The sequence below is a fragment of the Chaetodon auriga genome, chromosome 10 (assembly GCF_051107435.1).
Source record: "Chaetodon auriga isolate fChaAug3 chromosome 10, fChaAug3.hap1, whole genome shotgun sequence".
Lineage (NCBI taxonomy): Eukaryota > Metazoa > Chordata > Actinopteri > Chaetodontiformes > Chaetodontidae > Chaetodon > Chaetodon auriga.
In genome coordinates, this window is record NC_135083.1 from 21,601,680 (window position 1) to 21,615,487 (window position 13,808).

The 13,808-nt window shown below is 41.2% G+C and overlaps 1 protein-coding gene across 1 annotated transcript; it reads right to left on the reverse strand.

Moving 5' to 3' along the window:
• Positions 1 to 939: 939 nt before the first annotated feature.
• Positions 940 to 11,219, reverse strand: LOC143327305 (protein-glutamine gamma-glutamyltransferase 2-like). Its single transcript, XM_076741576.1, has 15 exons — positions 11,183 to 11,219; positions 10,511 to 10,705; positions 9,241 to 9,477; positions 9,022 to 9,140; positions 8,655 to 8,783; positions 8,300 to 8,477; positions 7,835 to 7,970; positions 7,513 to 7,616; positions 7,138 to 7,374; positions 6,878 to 6,916; positions 6,053 to 6,106; positions 4,880 to 5,092; positions 4,545 to 4,705; positions 3,770 to 3,909; positions 940 to 2,420 (listed from the first exon to the last, which is right to left on the reverse strand). The coding sequence occupies exons 1-15, from the start codon at positions 11,217 to 11,219 to the stop codon at positions 2,264 to 2,266; spliced, it is 2,136 nt and encodes a 711-aa protein (XP_076597691.1). The 3' UTR covers positions 940 to 2,263.
• Between the last annotated feature and the right edge of the window lie 2,589 nt (positions 11,220 to 13,808).

Sequence of the window (13,808 nt, forward strand, 5' to 3'; positions counted from 1 at the left end):
CAGTTCTTCATATGACACAAAGGATTTAATGCTGTGGCTGCAGTTAGTACAAATACAACTGCTCAGGCTGCTCCCAGTGACTGTGTGAAGTTATATGTGTGCAGGGGAAGGGACTGAATTTGATACTAACCGTCCTGGTGGTTAGCTTTGTTTTCATGATTATCATGGAAGAATCAACCACGACCCATCGTAACATGTGCTAAAGACTCGTATTTATGTTTTCTTTAAACTACAAAACAGGTCTCAACAATGCATGCTGGGACTTCTGCTAATACACTGATCATGCTTCTTCTCAATTTGATTATTTGAACTGTCATCAGTGCATTCATTCACCTCATCATTTCAAGATAGAAGAACTCGTGTTTGTGAATTCTGAGAAAGGTCTGAAGATAAAAACTAAAACTTTGCTGAATTAACTTCATTAACCAATCAAATGCACGTATTTACATGAAATTCATGACAAGAGATCGATTGATTCCACTGAATTTCTCTGGGATTTTTTACAGTGTCGAAGTTGCTCTTGGTTTCTTGGGGTTGATGGTGAATGTCTTTCTCTCCTCTTCTACCCTTCACAGACTTTCTCTTGTCTAAACTTTTTCTATGATAATTGCATTTTTAAGACACTGTGCCCATTTGACAAATTGCATAAAGTCGGTATCTTGACATGAACAATACATAAAGCAGCTGACTCTGTGCAGGGAAACATTCTTGAGTAAGTTGGGGTTGCATTGTGTCCCTTCAGTAGCCTAGTTTCTCTCACAGCAGACACAGAATTAAAAACAGGCCAAAAGCCATACGTGTACACTTGGTTTGGCACTGCATGACAGATAAAGCCAAACTTTTTTTAACTGAGCCTGAGACTAGACCACAGAAGAATTATTAAACCAAACCAAAACAAAATATTTTTTTATTTTCTTCATCTCAATAGTTAAACAGATTTTCAGAGAGAACATATCAGACAGACATAAAAGTGGCTGCTCCAATGCTGCCACCTAGTGGTGTGATTGAGATACAGCAATGCAGCACAATCCAGGCAAAGCTGTAAAGGGGCAATACACCAATTTTACACATCAGAATGAATTTACAAACCATGTGGAGTGAAACAGGTGTGTGATGTCTGCTGTGGCTCTGGGGAAGCTTTACAATGTCAGAGCAATTGCTCAAATGGTATCACTTGAGCGATCTCATATTGGGTATGGGGGCTGTACATTTTGAACAGGAAGTAGCAGTTTGAAATACCAGTAAATCACTGCAGGCAGGGAGGGACCAACAACATTATGTCATCACATCATACCAGGCAGTAACATCAGGTTATCTTGGGCCTTGGATGCTTCGATTTTGACCATTCTTTGACCAACTTTGACCCATAAGGCAAGATTCCAGGTATCAACTCACTGACCATGTTGGCAGGAAGTTGAAGGAAGCTGGGCTTGTCGGAGGGTGTTGACAGGACACGCAGCTTCCTCTGACTAACTGTGCCAAGTGCAGTGTGACGCTGTATGAGCCAATGGATGGTGAGAAGCTTCACTGGCAACACTGGCAAGATAAGAACAACATATCACTGTGATAACATCTTGATCGTAGGCCACGAGTCTGCTCTTTAGGTGTGGTTACAACCGACTTCTTGTAGCTTGACAAAATAACTGTAATTTAAAGTTTTATCAGAGCTTCCAACCTAATCTGTCCGAGTTTACTCAGTCATTAAGCTGTTGTGTCAGCATGGCTGTGTCACGGTGTGCCAGTGCCACCGAGAGTGGTAGCTGTCACACCTTGATGTGAAAATGTGATAACGTTTGCTTGATAGCCAGGGTTTTATTGTGCCTGAACAGCAGACAAAGCGCTTCGAAAATGATGGTTATTGACTGATTGTCATGTGTTTTTTTTTTTCATACTACCTAAATGTAGTTCTGTATGTAGGCTGGATGTTTGCCATCAGTCTTCTTTAATATAGGGCCCACTTAGTAATATGGGCTACTGTTCAAATTTCCATCACTTGCATTGTTGTTTTATTCCAGTATAGTCTTTTATATCCAGTATTCAGAATGGATCTCTGAATTGAGACACTTTACTGAGAAACACAATAGGTCATCTTTGCCTGAGATGTGTAGAAAAAAAAATCTAAATACAAACTTGTAAGAATAAAAACAAGTACTTCTTGCACGTCTCAGTGCAAAAACATTCATGTGCGCTGTTGGTTTAACTCTCAAGCTTGAAGAGGTTACTTCCAGTTGTTGAAGCGTTAGGGAGGATGGACTCGTCGGTGTCATTCAGTCATGACAGAGACTTTGTGGAAACTCCTGGAAACGATGCCCAGGCTGGTACTGTGTGAGAAAGTGGCCATCAGCAGTTTAGTGCCAGGTGAGTTGGCCATGATGGACACCGTCTTCTCTATTTTGTCGCCTGGCTGCAGGAACACCAGTCTAGGGGACGGAAAGGAGAAATGTAATCTTTGCAAACTTCAGCTCTCACAAAGACACACACAGTGACAATGGAAAAGTCTGGAGATCCATTGTTTTCAACATTGGTAATAATGTCAGACGATGAACAAAAGCCGAAAATTAGAAAGATTTTTGATGCTCCACAGCAAATTCATGAGATTTTTCTGGCTCCCAGACCTCTCGTTCTGTCCTTTCTCAAGCCAAAAAAAAGCCACTGCCAAAGCAGTTTCATTGTTCCAGTACTTAGCACGGTGATGGGTTACCTCTTAACTAGATTTTTGGCTGAATCTCTTCTCTAATTAGCAAACTTATTTCTCTCTGGGCTGAAACTTTTGCATCATTGTCTGTGCCAGTAAAAAGCCACCGTGGCTCCAGGGCACTGAAACAAGGGGGGAATAGAACCAAAGCTGGAAAAGATGGCTTTAAAACTTTTCAAACTTTCATTGACAAAGTTTGTACAGTTAAAGTGGTGAAGCAGGGAGAGGAAATGGGAGAGGATGATTACATCTTCACACCACAAACACCTCTTTGATTATTGACAGACAGAAAATGCATGTCTCTGAACCTTCCTCAGGGTTAACAAGGGGTTGTTTTTGGTCCATCTAAATAAAGTTAATTGCTATTTAGCACTGAACAGACAGTACCAAGTAGCAGAGTAGCAGAAGCAAAACACATACAATCTGAGCCTGAGCCTGAGACTGGTCAACATAGACAAACCTGGCAACCCAGAGGAAAATCTTATTTGTATAGAAAGTAAGATTCAATCTGTTTACCAACCTGAAATAGAACCAGCAAAACAACACGTGAATCTGAACTGTGCCATTTAGTTTTCTTCTATGGTTTTTCATTACATTCAATTATTAAGCTGTTGTTGCTTGTTTTTGTTTTCAGCAGCTTGTTTTTCCTGTCATTATGCTATGCTATTATTTTTAAAGAGGAGAGGAAAATTCATTGTGTGAATATATTAGTAAATGTATCCCCTGAGGTTGATGGGCCCTCGCTCTCCCCACACAGCAACATGACTGCATTGGGATGTAACAACATTATGTTCCTGCTGCTGCTGCTGCTGCTGCTACAACATAACTGACAGCATTCCCAGACTGCATTCCTCAGACACTTAAACCACCAGCCACCTTTTCTTCCCAGCTCAAACAAGGAAGCTGTGCATGCCACCCCTGGAATGTGACCCAGAACTTAGTATTGTTTTTTTTTTTTTTTTCGTTGAACAACACCTCTGTTACCCTAAGGAGCCATGCAGATAACAACCAGAAATACCACCTGAGAGTGAGGATTTACTGTGTGTCTTCAAGTCCAACTGTAAACAGACTCACCTGGCCTCGTGTTTGCCCTGCAACAAGCCACATCCCTCAACGGTTAGCACGGCGCCAGTCAGGGTTTTGGTCAAAGTGTTGGTGAAGGACACCTGGGCTGTGTGCTCCTTCTTCATCTGGATGCTGTCCCCTCCTTCAATCTGTGGAGAAGTCACAGTTGCAAGAGGAGACACTGATAATACATGTCAAGTGAGCACTGGTCATCTGGTTGTGCCGTGTCCACAAACAAACTGGATGATGAATTGTTCTGTACGGTTTCTTCTGCCTGGAATTTGCTCCACGCCAACATGAAATCCCACACATTCCTTTTTAGTTATTGCTGTTGGGAACAAGCTTGTTTTTTATTCTCTTTCTATTGATTATATTTGTTCATCGTAAGTTTATATTGTCTAGCTTTTGTATGTTCTAGTTGACAGAAAGACCCATAGCTAAAAGTGTCAGTACATGTGATTTTTACTGTACAATGATGACCTCTTAGGCTATATCACTGTGTGACAGGGTTTAAACTGTCTGAACATTGTTGTATATGGCAAATTCTGTGCATCGAATATGATGTAATATAAACATCATGATATGTTTTAATGAGTGTGAAACAGCAACCTGTGTTACACAGATGCATTAAATTCGTAACTTCACCTTGTCACGTTTAAATGACACCCATGAAAGAGATCAAGGTGAGAAACAGTGAAGAAGAAAAAGAAAAGAAGACAGCACTACACAATTTATGTGTAGCACTTTGTGAGTTGGAGAGTGGGGATGCTGGATGCTGCTGTACCTCTATGGTAATCTGTGGTGATCTTATACTGAACTCCTGTGCGGCCAGGACTCTTTCTTTGGTCCTCACGTCCTTTATCACCACTGCCACGTTCACAATGTCATCACCCACAAGGATCGACTCATACTCAGAGGGCGGGATGGTGTGGCGGAGCTTCAGAACTGCGGAGAACATAAAGGATGTGGAAGAATGAACATGAGAGAAACAAAGCAAACCAAAACCAACAGAGTAAATATTAAAAATTAAATACTATTAAATAAGATCATGCAACAATAGTTCCAGACAGTGGACATATTCAGACTGTCTGTGACTCATGAATGTGGTGGGCTCCTCACCTCCACCTGGCTGGATGTGCACTTCTTTGTCTCTTTTCCAGAAGGTCTCCTGTGGGCTGCTGTTGTATTCCTTCAGCTGAGCGTTCAGGTGCTCCATCAGGACCCTGGGGCTGCTTGACTGGTTTGTGACCGTGACGCATATGATGATGCTGTCACCCACCGATGGCACCTCATCTATGTTTAGGGACACCCCCAAACTAGGCGACATTTCTCCTTTAGATGAAGGGGAGAGATGTGGACATTGTTTCAGATAGTTACAAAATAAGTCAATGAAGAGCAGACTGCATTTGTTACAGGGGAAAAATAAACTGGTGCTATTGGTGTTAACTGCACATGTTTACATGTCAGGTTTAATCCTTGAACGCAATGTTTTTTGTGTTTGACTAAACGCTATATGGCCGAAGGTTTGCAGACATCCCTTCTGATTGGTGGGTGAATCATTCCCAGGTGAATAAAATCAGAGTGTCCCTTTAATGTTCTGCAACTGACAACAAAATTGTCAAACACAACCAGTTAAATATCTTATTAGATTTTAGTGACCATGTAAAATGGAACTTTGAAGCATGTAATGTGTATTTTCCCTGTAGAGACACATTTAACACAGAGCACATCATTACAAGTCAAACATTATGAGGGCTATTTGTGCATATTTCCTGCTGCTCATAATCAGTACATGCTTCTAGACTAGCTGGAAAAGTTTTCACAGTTTTGAATGTCTTCAACAATTTTTTGTGGTTGGACAAAAGGAAAAATTTTAATTTGAAATGAGCTGAATACTAAAAATGCAATCTACCAGAGGTCTGTGGCGATGCAAATGATGATTCATAAATGTCAGAAATTTCAATATGCTGCTCACTACAGGATGAAGTATTGAGGGTTTATTATGTGTGAAATAGTAAATGAATGGATATGGGAATGATTTCAGCATTGTGTATATACAATGTATATAGCCTAAAATGCTTTCATCCCAAGTTCCTTGCCTGCACACACTAATATTACTACTTCTAAGCATATTACTACTTATTAGCATATATATTATTAGTACATGTGGTGCCAGGACTATGACAGTATTAGTACTTCTTGGTGGCAGACACCCTGTGGCATTGTGAAAATGAAGCCAGAATAGTGACTCAGTAAATGTATTGTGACAGCAAGACTACAATGGGAGCTTACCCGCCTCACTACGCAGTGAACCAGCATCAGAAGCATTTTGTGCTGAGAGAGTAGCTGTAAAAGCAAATGGGAAAATGATCAACAGTTCATCAAGGATAAAAGGATACCTTTCGGCTAGAGAAAAAAAAATGGCAGCCAGACTTCATGCTGTGAGCTCGTTCGTAAAATTAGGCTTGGCAGACATAAAATAGAGCTTCGTTTGGAAATGCAACTTATTTTGTGTCTTGTAATTATTCAAAACTGGTATGGGGATATTCAGGGAGGGATTTTAGGTTTCCAGAAAAGCAGACAAGCTTAGTGGTTAGCATTTGTCCACACAAGTTAAAGCTGTTGTCTGAGTGATGGAGAGAGCTGTCAGTTATCTGTTGTGCAGCTTACGTTGTACGTCAAGTGAAGTGTGCCTGGAGGAAATGTATTCCTGCCCAAGTGAAAACTGTGGGATGGCTTCAGGCCAACAGAAAGCACCACTGATAATTTGAATCAGAATATTTTCACATTAACTTCTGTTTTTGTCTTCTGTGCCCTGCATTGTTTCTCCTTCCGCTACCCTTCAACGTTTTGGGCAACTTACTGCCACCTGTGGATCAGCAGAATAGTGTGAAGTCATTGGCAGGAATTCATATCCCACATGTGCGTGTGCGCACGAGATAAACAGAATGGGAACCAACTCATATAAAAACAGCTCCACAGCACTTCTGTAGGGAAAAAAGTGGGGACTGTTAAGTTGCAAAATAACTTCCATTTTAAGGTATTTGTGTGTGAATGTGTACTGTATGCTGGCATGGGGAAGAGAGGACGGAGACATTTTGTTTCACAGCCACTGACCTCCACATGGCATCGCTATCATTCTGACAAGTTGTTCCCCTGAAAAAGGACAGAAAATACAGAGAAACCTTTAGAACACATGTGGAGAGCAAAGACTGCTGACAAACTGTGCATACACACATTGCATTTGCATCATGCTGACTCTTCTCATTACACAAACTGGCTGCTTGTTAAGGAAGATACCTCACACTGTATCTAATGTATGTTTTAACTCTGTAAATCTCCCTATGGGAAGCCTCAGACAGGGGACCTTGTCTTACTTTTCTTCTTATAATTCTGTGTCAGATTCTCGGGTCTGTCTGAATTGATGCTCTTGGTGTAGATGATCTGTCCCACGCACTCAGTGTCCACTGTCTTGCCCACCACCCGTCCGTTGTGCACAATCAGTCGTAGGACATCGGCGTCAACAGAGGCACAGATGAATGCAAAGTCGTAAGGGGTGCCACCGCAACGTCGCTGAATGGCAGTTACTGGGCAAGGGCCACAGCAGTATATCCCTGCACAGAGTGATGCATTCAGTTTTGATACAGCAAGGTTTTCAAGATTTGTGTGCAAATTTGAAAGTCAAAGCTAAAAAAATGACATCTGAAGAAATGGCAGCACCATGTTGAATCCCACTTCAATCAGGGACCCACCTGCACTCTTCTCCTGGGGCGTCGGGTCCACTACCTGCCAGCCATCGAACCCTGCACCGAGGTCTGGTCTCCTCATCCAGCACTCCACCCACACATGGAAGTTCCTGCAAGAGGACACATAGGTATGGATGCACACACACAAATAAGTCAAATAAGAGTTCATGTAAATGATCATTTGCTTAATGTTAAACCACACAGCAGTACACTTAATTGTAGTAAATCAATAAAGCGCTTCTTGAAAAAATCCTATTAAAGGTAAATGTCAAATCATCCTGATAGCTAAACAAGTAAAAGACCAACTGTGATAGCAACAGACACCAACCAAATGCTGTCCTTTGACACGTTGCGCTTTTCCCCTGTGCTTGAGTAGTATTCTACAATTTTCATGTTGCCGTCACCGTCATGGGCTGCGTTAAAAACTGTCACCACCCGGGAAGGAATCCCCAGCACTCTCATCACTGGAAGAAAAAAGTCAGTCTTAAACTTAACAAATAACTCGAATGAATTAGTGATGGTGATGATGATGATGATATTTTAAGGATGAACAACTAATAACTAGGACGAAACCAATAAATAACACTGACTAATGTATCATTAATATAGTTTGTTGGGTTTAGCTTATGTCAGGACCATTGTAAGAAACTAAAACCTGTGATAACTACGAATGTTACTGGACTCTGCAGGCCAATAAAAATTAAATGAGATGTTGGGCAACTGCTCTGCAGTAATGCTCAAATGTCATGATTTTGGCATAAATGCAATCTTGTGTGTCAGTTATTCAAAGCACCTGTGCAGAGGACAGATGCAAAGACCCAGCACTGCCCATAGCGCACAGGGCTGCATTTGGACGAGGCCCAGCGGTGAAGGATGTCGGCGCTGCTGCTCCACTCTGTGGGCTTGACACCGTCTTTGTAGCTGCCCTTCCACTTGCCTTCCAAAATACCATAATCATCATTACAGTTCACCTTTGACAGGAGGAAAGAAAACAGAGAATCACTACTGACCAGTCTTTCTTTCTTTACCATAAAACTGCAGAGAAAATAGTTTAATTAGTAACAAATCTGGCATGAAGGGAACTGCATGTACATGTTTGTGCATTTTTATCACACATACATACAGTGTTTGTGAGTGCTGTCTCTTACCATAGCACAGATCACCCTGCTGATGTAGACAGGGTCTGCTCGTAGGATGTAGTCCTTGTTTTTGTCTGTGAGGTGCTGAGGGCTGACCTGAAGGAGCTGCAGACATGCCTCAAGGACCCCAGGCTCATACTGCATACATGGAAACACAAACAAAGCTGGAATGAATTCTTACTCTTAAATAATTGGTATAACCCCTCCCCTTCCCCCTGCACTAGACTAACTTGTGTTCTCCTGCCAAGGGGAGTGTTATCACTCTAATTTGGCTGCTTTACACTCCTTTGCACATATACTGAGCTAGTTTGTGACATAATGCTGTGATTATACATGAGCCATTCACAATAGTTGCATATAGTTGGGTGTCACATACCTGACCAAACGACCAGGGCTGCTTACTAATGTTTAGGTTGCTGCCCATGTACACCAACCCATAATCACTCTTGATGTACTCTTGTATTTGGACATCCGAAGGCATGTACACAGGATCGTCTGAAAAAGCAATGGCAGTGGTGTGAAATGAGGTCTATAACAAGATAACAACAAAAACATGCAAACAATAACAGACAGGAGTATTAGAACATGCACGCACCTTTCAGCCAAGGGTTGCAGAGCAGCACAAATGTTCCCACTGCATACCTCGTTGTGTTCTGTGTGGCCTCTATGTCGACCTGGAGGTGGTACAGACCAACAGAGGATAGAACAGGGGAGCAGATGTGGATGGTGACTGACTTAGGATGCCTGTCGCCTGGGTAGATTTTGGCAGACCAGCCTTGGGGATCGGACTGCTTACCAGAGGGCTGGACTGGGATCCTCTTTGACATATCACCTGTATGATGAAAGAAAACGCAGTTTACTTAAAGAGAGATGACATAATTATTACTAGTTGCTTATGGTGGCTGGTGTGTGGCCCATTATTTTTCATACTGTTGGGTTTCAGAATAATGGGCAGTCTTCAGCAATGTAGCATGTGACACAGTTGCCAGTGTTGTGCAAAAGTTGCATAGTCTCACTTTAAGCCTGTAGGTATGCAAGGTGAGTAAAAAGTCTTGTGCCCATCTGTAATGCAGCTTAATTGCAGAGGGGGACAACCTGACATGTCCAGAGATTTAATGTTAAATGTAAAATGCTCTGAATGAGGCACTATTCTTTTAATTTGTTTCATTCTATCATGTCTCTCCTGCCCTGTCCTGTGTACCACATCCAGTCCTCTGCCGCCCTGCGTACCTTTACTCTCCTGTGTTGTCCTAATCTGTCTTGTCTTGTTTGTTTGATCATCCCTCTTGTCCATCTTTTACTGTCCTTTACTTTGCTCTTCTTTTCCATGAATGAAAAGGATTGATACCACTCTCATTTTTGTGTGCTGAGTATGGAGCTGGAGTCAGGACAGGGTTGGTCTAGCATAGCATAAAAATTGGAAGCAGGAAAAAAAGCTTCATGGCCTAGAAAGCTCACTAACTAACACAAATCTAATTTGCATAATATATACACAAAAATAAAAATCAATTAACAATTTGTGGTTTGCTACATGTCATAAATATTTTCGACTGTGTAGTCAGAGAAGCTAGTAACCTCCTTGAAATAAAAGAATGCTGTTTTTATATTTCTTTTAGTGTATGGATTGAAGAAGAGATAAAATGTGTTAATTTGAAAATGTTAGAGATGCTGGTATGTGCGTCTTTTCACTCTGGACACAGCCAAGCTAGCTGTTTCTTCTATCTCCTGTCTTTATGCTTAGTTGGGTAAAAAAACACATCATGGCTCCAGCTCCTTACTTAAAGCACAGACATGAGACTGATGTCAATTTTCTAGTTTTGTCTTTTGGAAAGGACACGATCTTGACTGGATTCTATGTTTTATACCTAGCCAAACATTCAGGACCAGTCTTTCAGTGGCAGGACTCCACGACGGGCTGCCAAACAGCAGAGTGAGTTTGAATGGTTTCCCTCGTCGCACCACCAGGTGCTTTCTGCTGAGCCCCTGTGTCTCATGGGAAACGTGGTTTTCATGAGCCTCGAAGTTGACTAACTTCAGTCGGCAGTGGCCATTGTCGGCGCCTGGAGAAACAAACGATGCGTTACGAGAACCACATTGATCTAAAGATAGTCGAAGGAACACGGCACACTCCACAGCAAAGTGGAGAAGGAGCTGAAATGAAAGAGAAGCTAAAATACTTAATGCTAAGTCACACTTCTTTCAACAAACTGGAAAAGATATGCACAGATTCTTCAGCAAAATATCAGATAAAAGTAATCAATTTTAGTCACTCATCTTAAATCTATCTACCTGATTTCTGTTGAAATCATACAACAAAAACTGAGACACTGTGTAAATGCAATTCATTTGATCTACGTTAAAAGTTAGTTAAAAAATGTCGCCAACCTGAGTCTTAAATGACAAGTTTTTGTAAAATCTGAAGAAAGTACGTCAGCATAGAGCTTCATTTCAATTCAAAGTAACTCAAAAGCATGCACACACCTTTCTCTGGAGAAGAAAAAGCTTGAAGGTACGCATGATTTACAGAGTGAACTCACCACAGATGTTGTGTACTGTCTGCTGCATGCCGTTCATTGTCTGACAGCAGGAGTTACAAGTGACTGAAGGAATGACAAGCAGGCTCCACCTCCCTACTGATGAACATCTCACTGTCCTCTTTTTTTCTATGCTCTCCTCAAAGCAGTCAATAGTGGCAAACCAAGCCCCAGAAGCAGTAATTCATTAACGACAGTTTTAAACCAACCGAGTTAACGACAAGTGATAGCAGCAGGTGATGGTATCTAAGCATACAGTGCACTATAATATTTAACAGTGAAAGTCTGTGTAACGTGAGTGTAACGTTTAGTTTATCTGAGTCTATGTTAAGAAAGTTCAATACTATTCAAGGACTTCTACCACAAAAGATGAGAGGGATGACAGCACACTGGGGGTTAACGGCAGAAACAAGCACAGTGACATGCCATGTTTTATTAGTTTTGACATTGTCAGGGGGTTGCTGATTCAACTCAAGTCATTTTTGAGTCGGTGTGTGGTGGTGGATGACTTCATATTGTAAAAGTGCAGTATCCTGATTCTCCATTTATACAAATAAGGTTGACAAAACATGTCCCATGCATAATAACATTGACCATGTAGCACAGTGAACCTCAGGCCTGTGGGGTTTCTGGAATCTGGGTAGTTTGATCCAGTCAGTAGTTCAGTTTCACATCTGGCGTATAATAGTTGGTGACTTAAATATTTGATATATTTGATCAACCTTGTAACTGACCTCATTAATGAAATCCCATTTGAGAGAGAATTGACTCTGTTTGCTATCTATGAACTGCTGACCGGTTTTTCCAGCTATTTCTGTCAGTGTAAAAATGTCTGTAGGCCTAACAGTACAGACGGTCTGCTGCCAACGAGTGTGGAAGTTGCTCAAATGGACCACCTGCCAATTTTTTACAAACTCCTGTTCTTCCTTTGTGGAAGAGTACATTGTGAAAAATATTGTGCAACTGAAAGGATCAGAGTGACAGTGCAGGTGCTGGATTTTGATCAATTATTTAGTTAATTAATGATTCAGAAAGACTAAGATGCTCTTTGAGGCAGTGCACAGCAGTGCTTTGAGCTGAATGCTAACATCAGCACATCAGCATGCTAACTTGCCCACAACACAATGATGCTAATCACGCATAATGTTAACTATATTCATGATAAAGGGACAAATTCATACACATTTTGCAGTACAAACTCCAACTACATTCAGTTACTGAGTTTATGTTCTTATGATGAGTTGTAGAATAACTAAACGTAAGTTCATGACATGTAAAGTTTATGCATTCTAAGTATAAAGCCTAGTAAAGGTAATGAGTTTCACAGTGTCTCACATACTCAAGAACCATTGATGACTCAAGCATCAATTCCGAGAATAATCACACACCTTTTGATTTGGAAATGCATCTTCTGTATGAAGGTGTTGAGTAAGGTGTGGGCTGTCCACCCGCATGCACGTCCTTCTCTGGAAAGGCATGGCAAGTAACCGAGAAGAAGATTACACACTGTGGCCATCCGCCAACATCTTCATGGTTCCTTCCACACACAGTAGTCCATAGCTGAAAGCCAAACCACTCTAACAAACATTTTAACAATTATTAAACTGATACTATTGACTGTGGAGCAGCAGCAGCAGGTAAGGGCTGGTCTAACCATGTATATAATATGCGATACTGGTGGTCTCACAGGTTAAATAGGAAGCTTTTTCAACCAACTTTCCTTCATTCCACACACATCAAAGCATGTTAGGTAAGTGACTGGGATATTCCACCGAAGAGGCAGCGATCTGAAATAAAGGAAAATCATTTGAGTGTGAAGTGTTCTTTGTATGTCAAAGAATAGTTTGACATTTTGAATAATACGCAAATTAGCTTTCTTGATGAGAGCTCGAGGAGAAAATCTAATATCTCTGTAGAATCAGGAGACGAGTATCTGAGCCCAGAGTTAAGTCTGGAGAGCTGAAACTTGTTTTTATCCTTTGCCTTTTGGACAGGATTAAACAAATGAGATATCACATTAATTGTGGAAACAGTGAAACGCTTAATCGCAGTAGAGGTGCTTTTCCACAAAACGTCAAACAATTCCTTAAAGACCTTAAATTATGTAAGAGAATGAAAGTTTTCAAGGACTTGAAGGTGATAATAATCTATAAGCAGACCGAGACCACAGAGTGACCACAAAAATAGAAACTCCTGTACAATGTAAGGCATTGTAAATACTACCTCAGTGCAAGATTTACTCAACTTTCACACCAAATGACTCAACGCTGACGTCAACGACAGCTTTCTACTACACATCATGCACTCCTGTCGAGCTCTGTGCTGGTTTCCTGTCCTCTCTTTGCTGTCTTGGGTGAAGGGCTCCCTCTAGCTGCACAGGTCAGACTGTATTAACTCAAATGTGATGATCCTGCTGGAAAATGAGTTAACTGACCTCCACATGTACTTTTTCTGGTTATTTCTGACAGTGATAAGCTCAGTCTCAGCATTTCATTTTCCTAGTAATGACAAATTGAAGATAATGAGTCGTACATTTGCTGAGATACAAAAAGTAGGATTTTAATGTTTGGGACTTTTGGTTGGACAAATCAAGCACTGCAAATGTGTCACTTTGGGATTTGGGTAATTG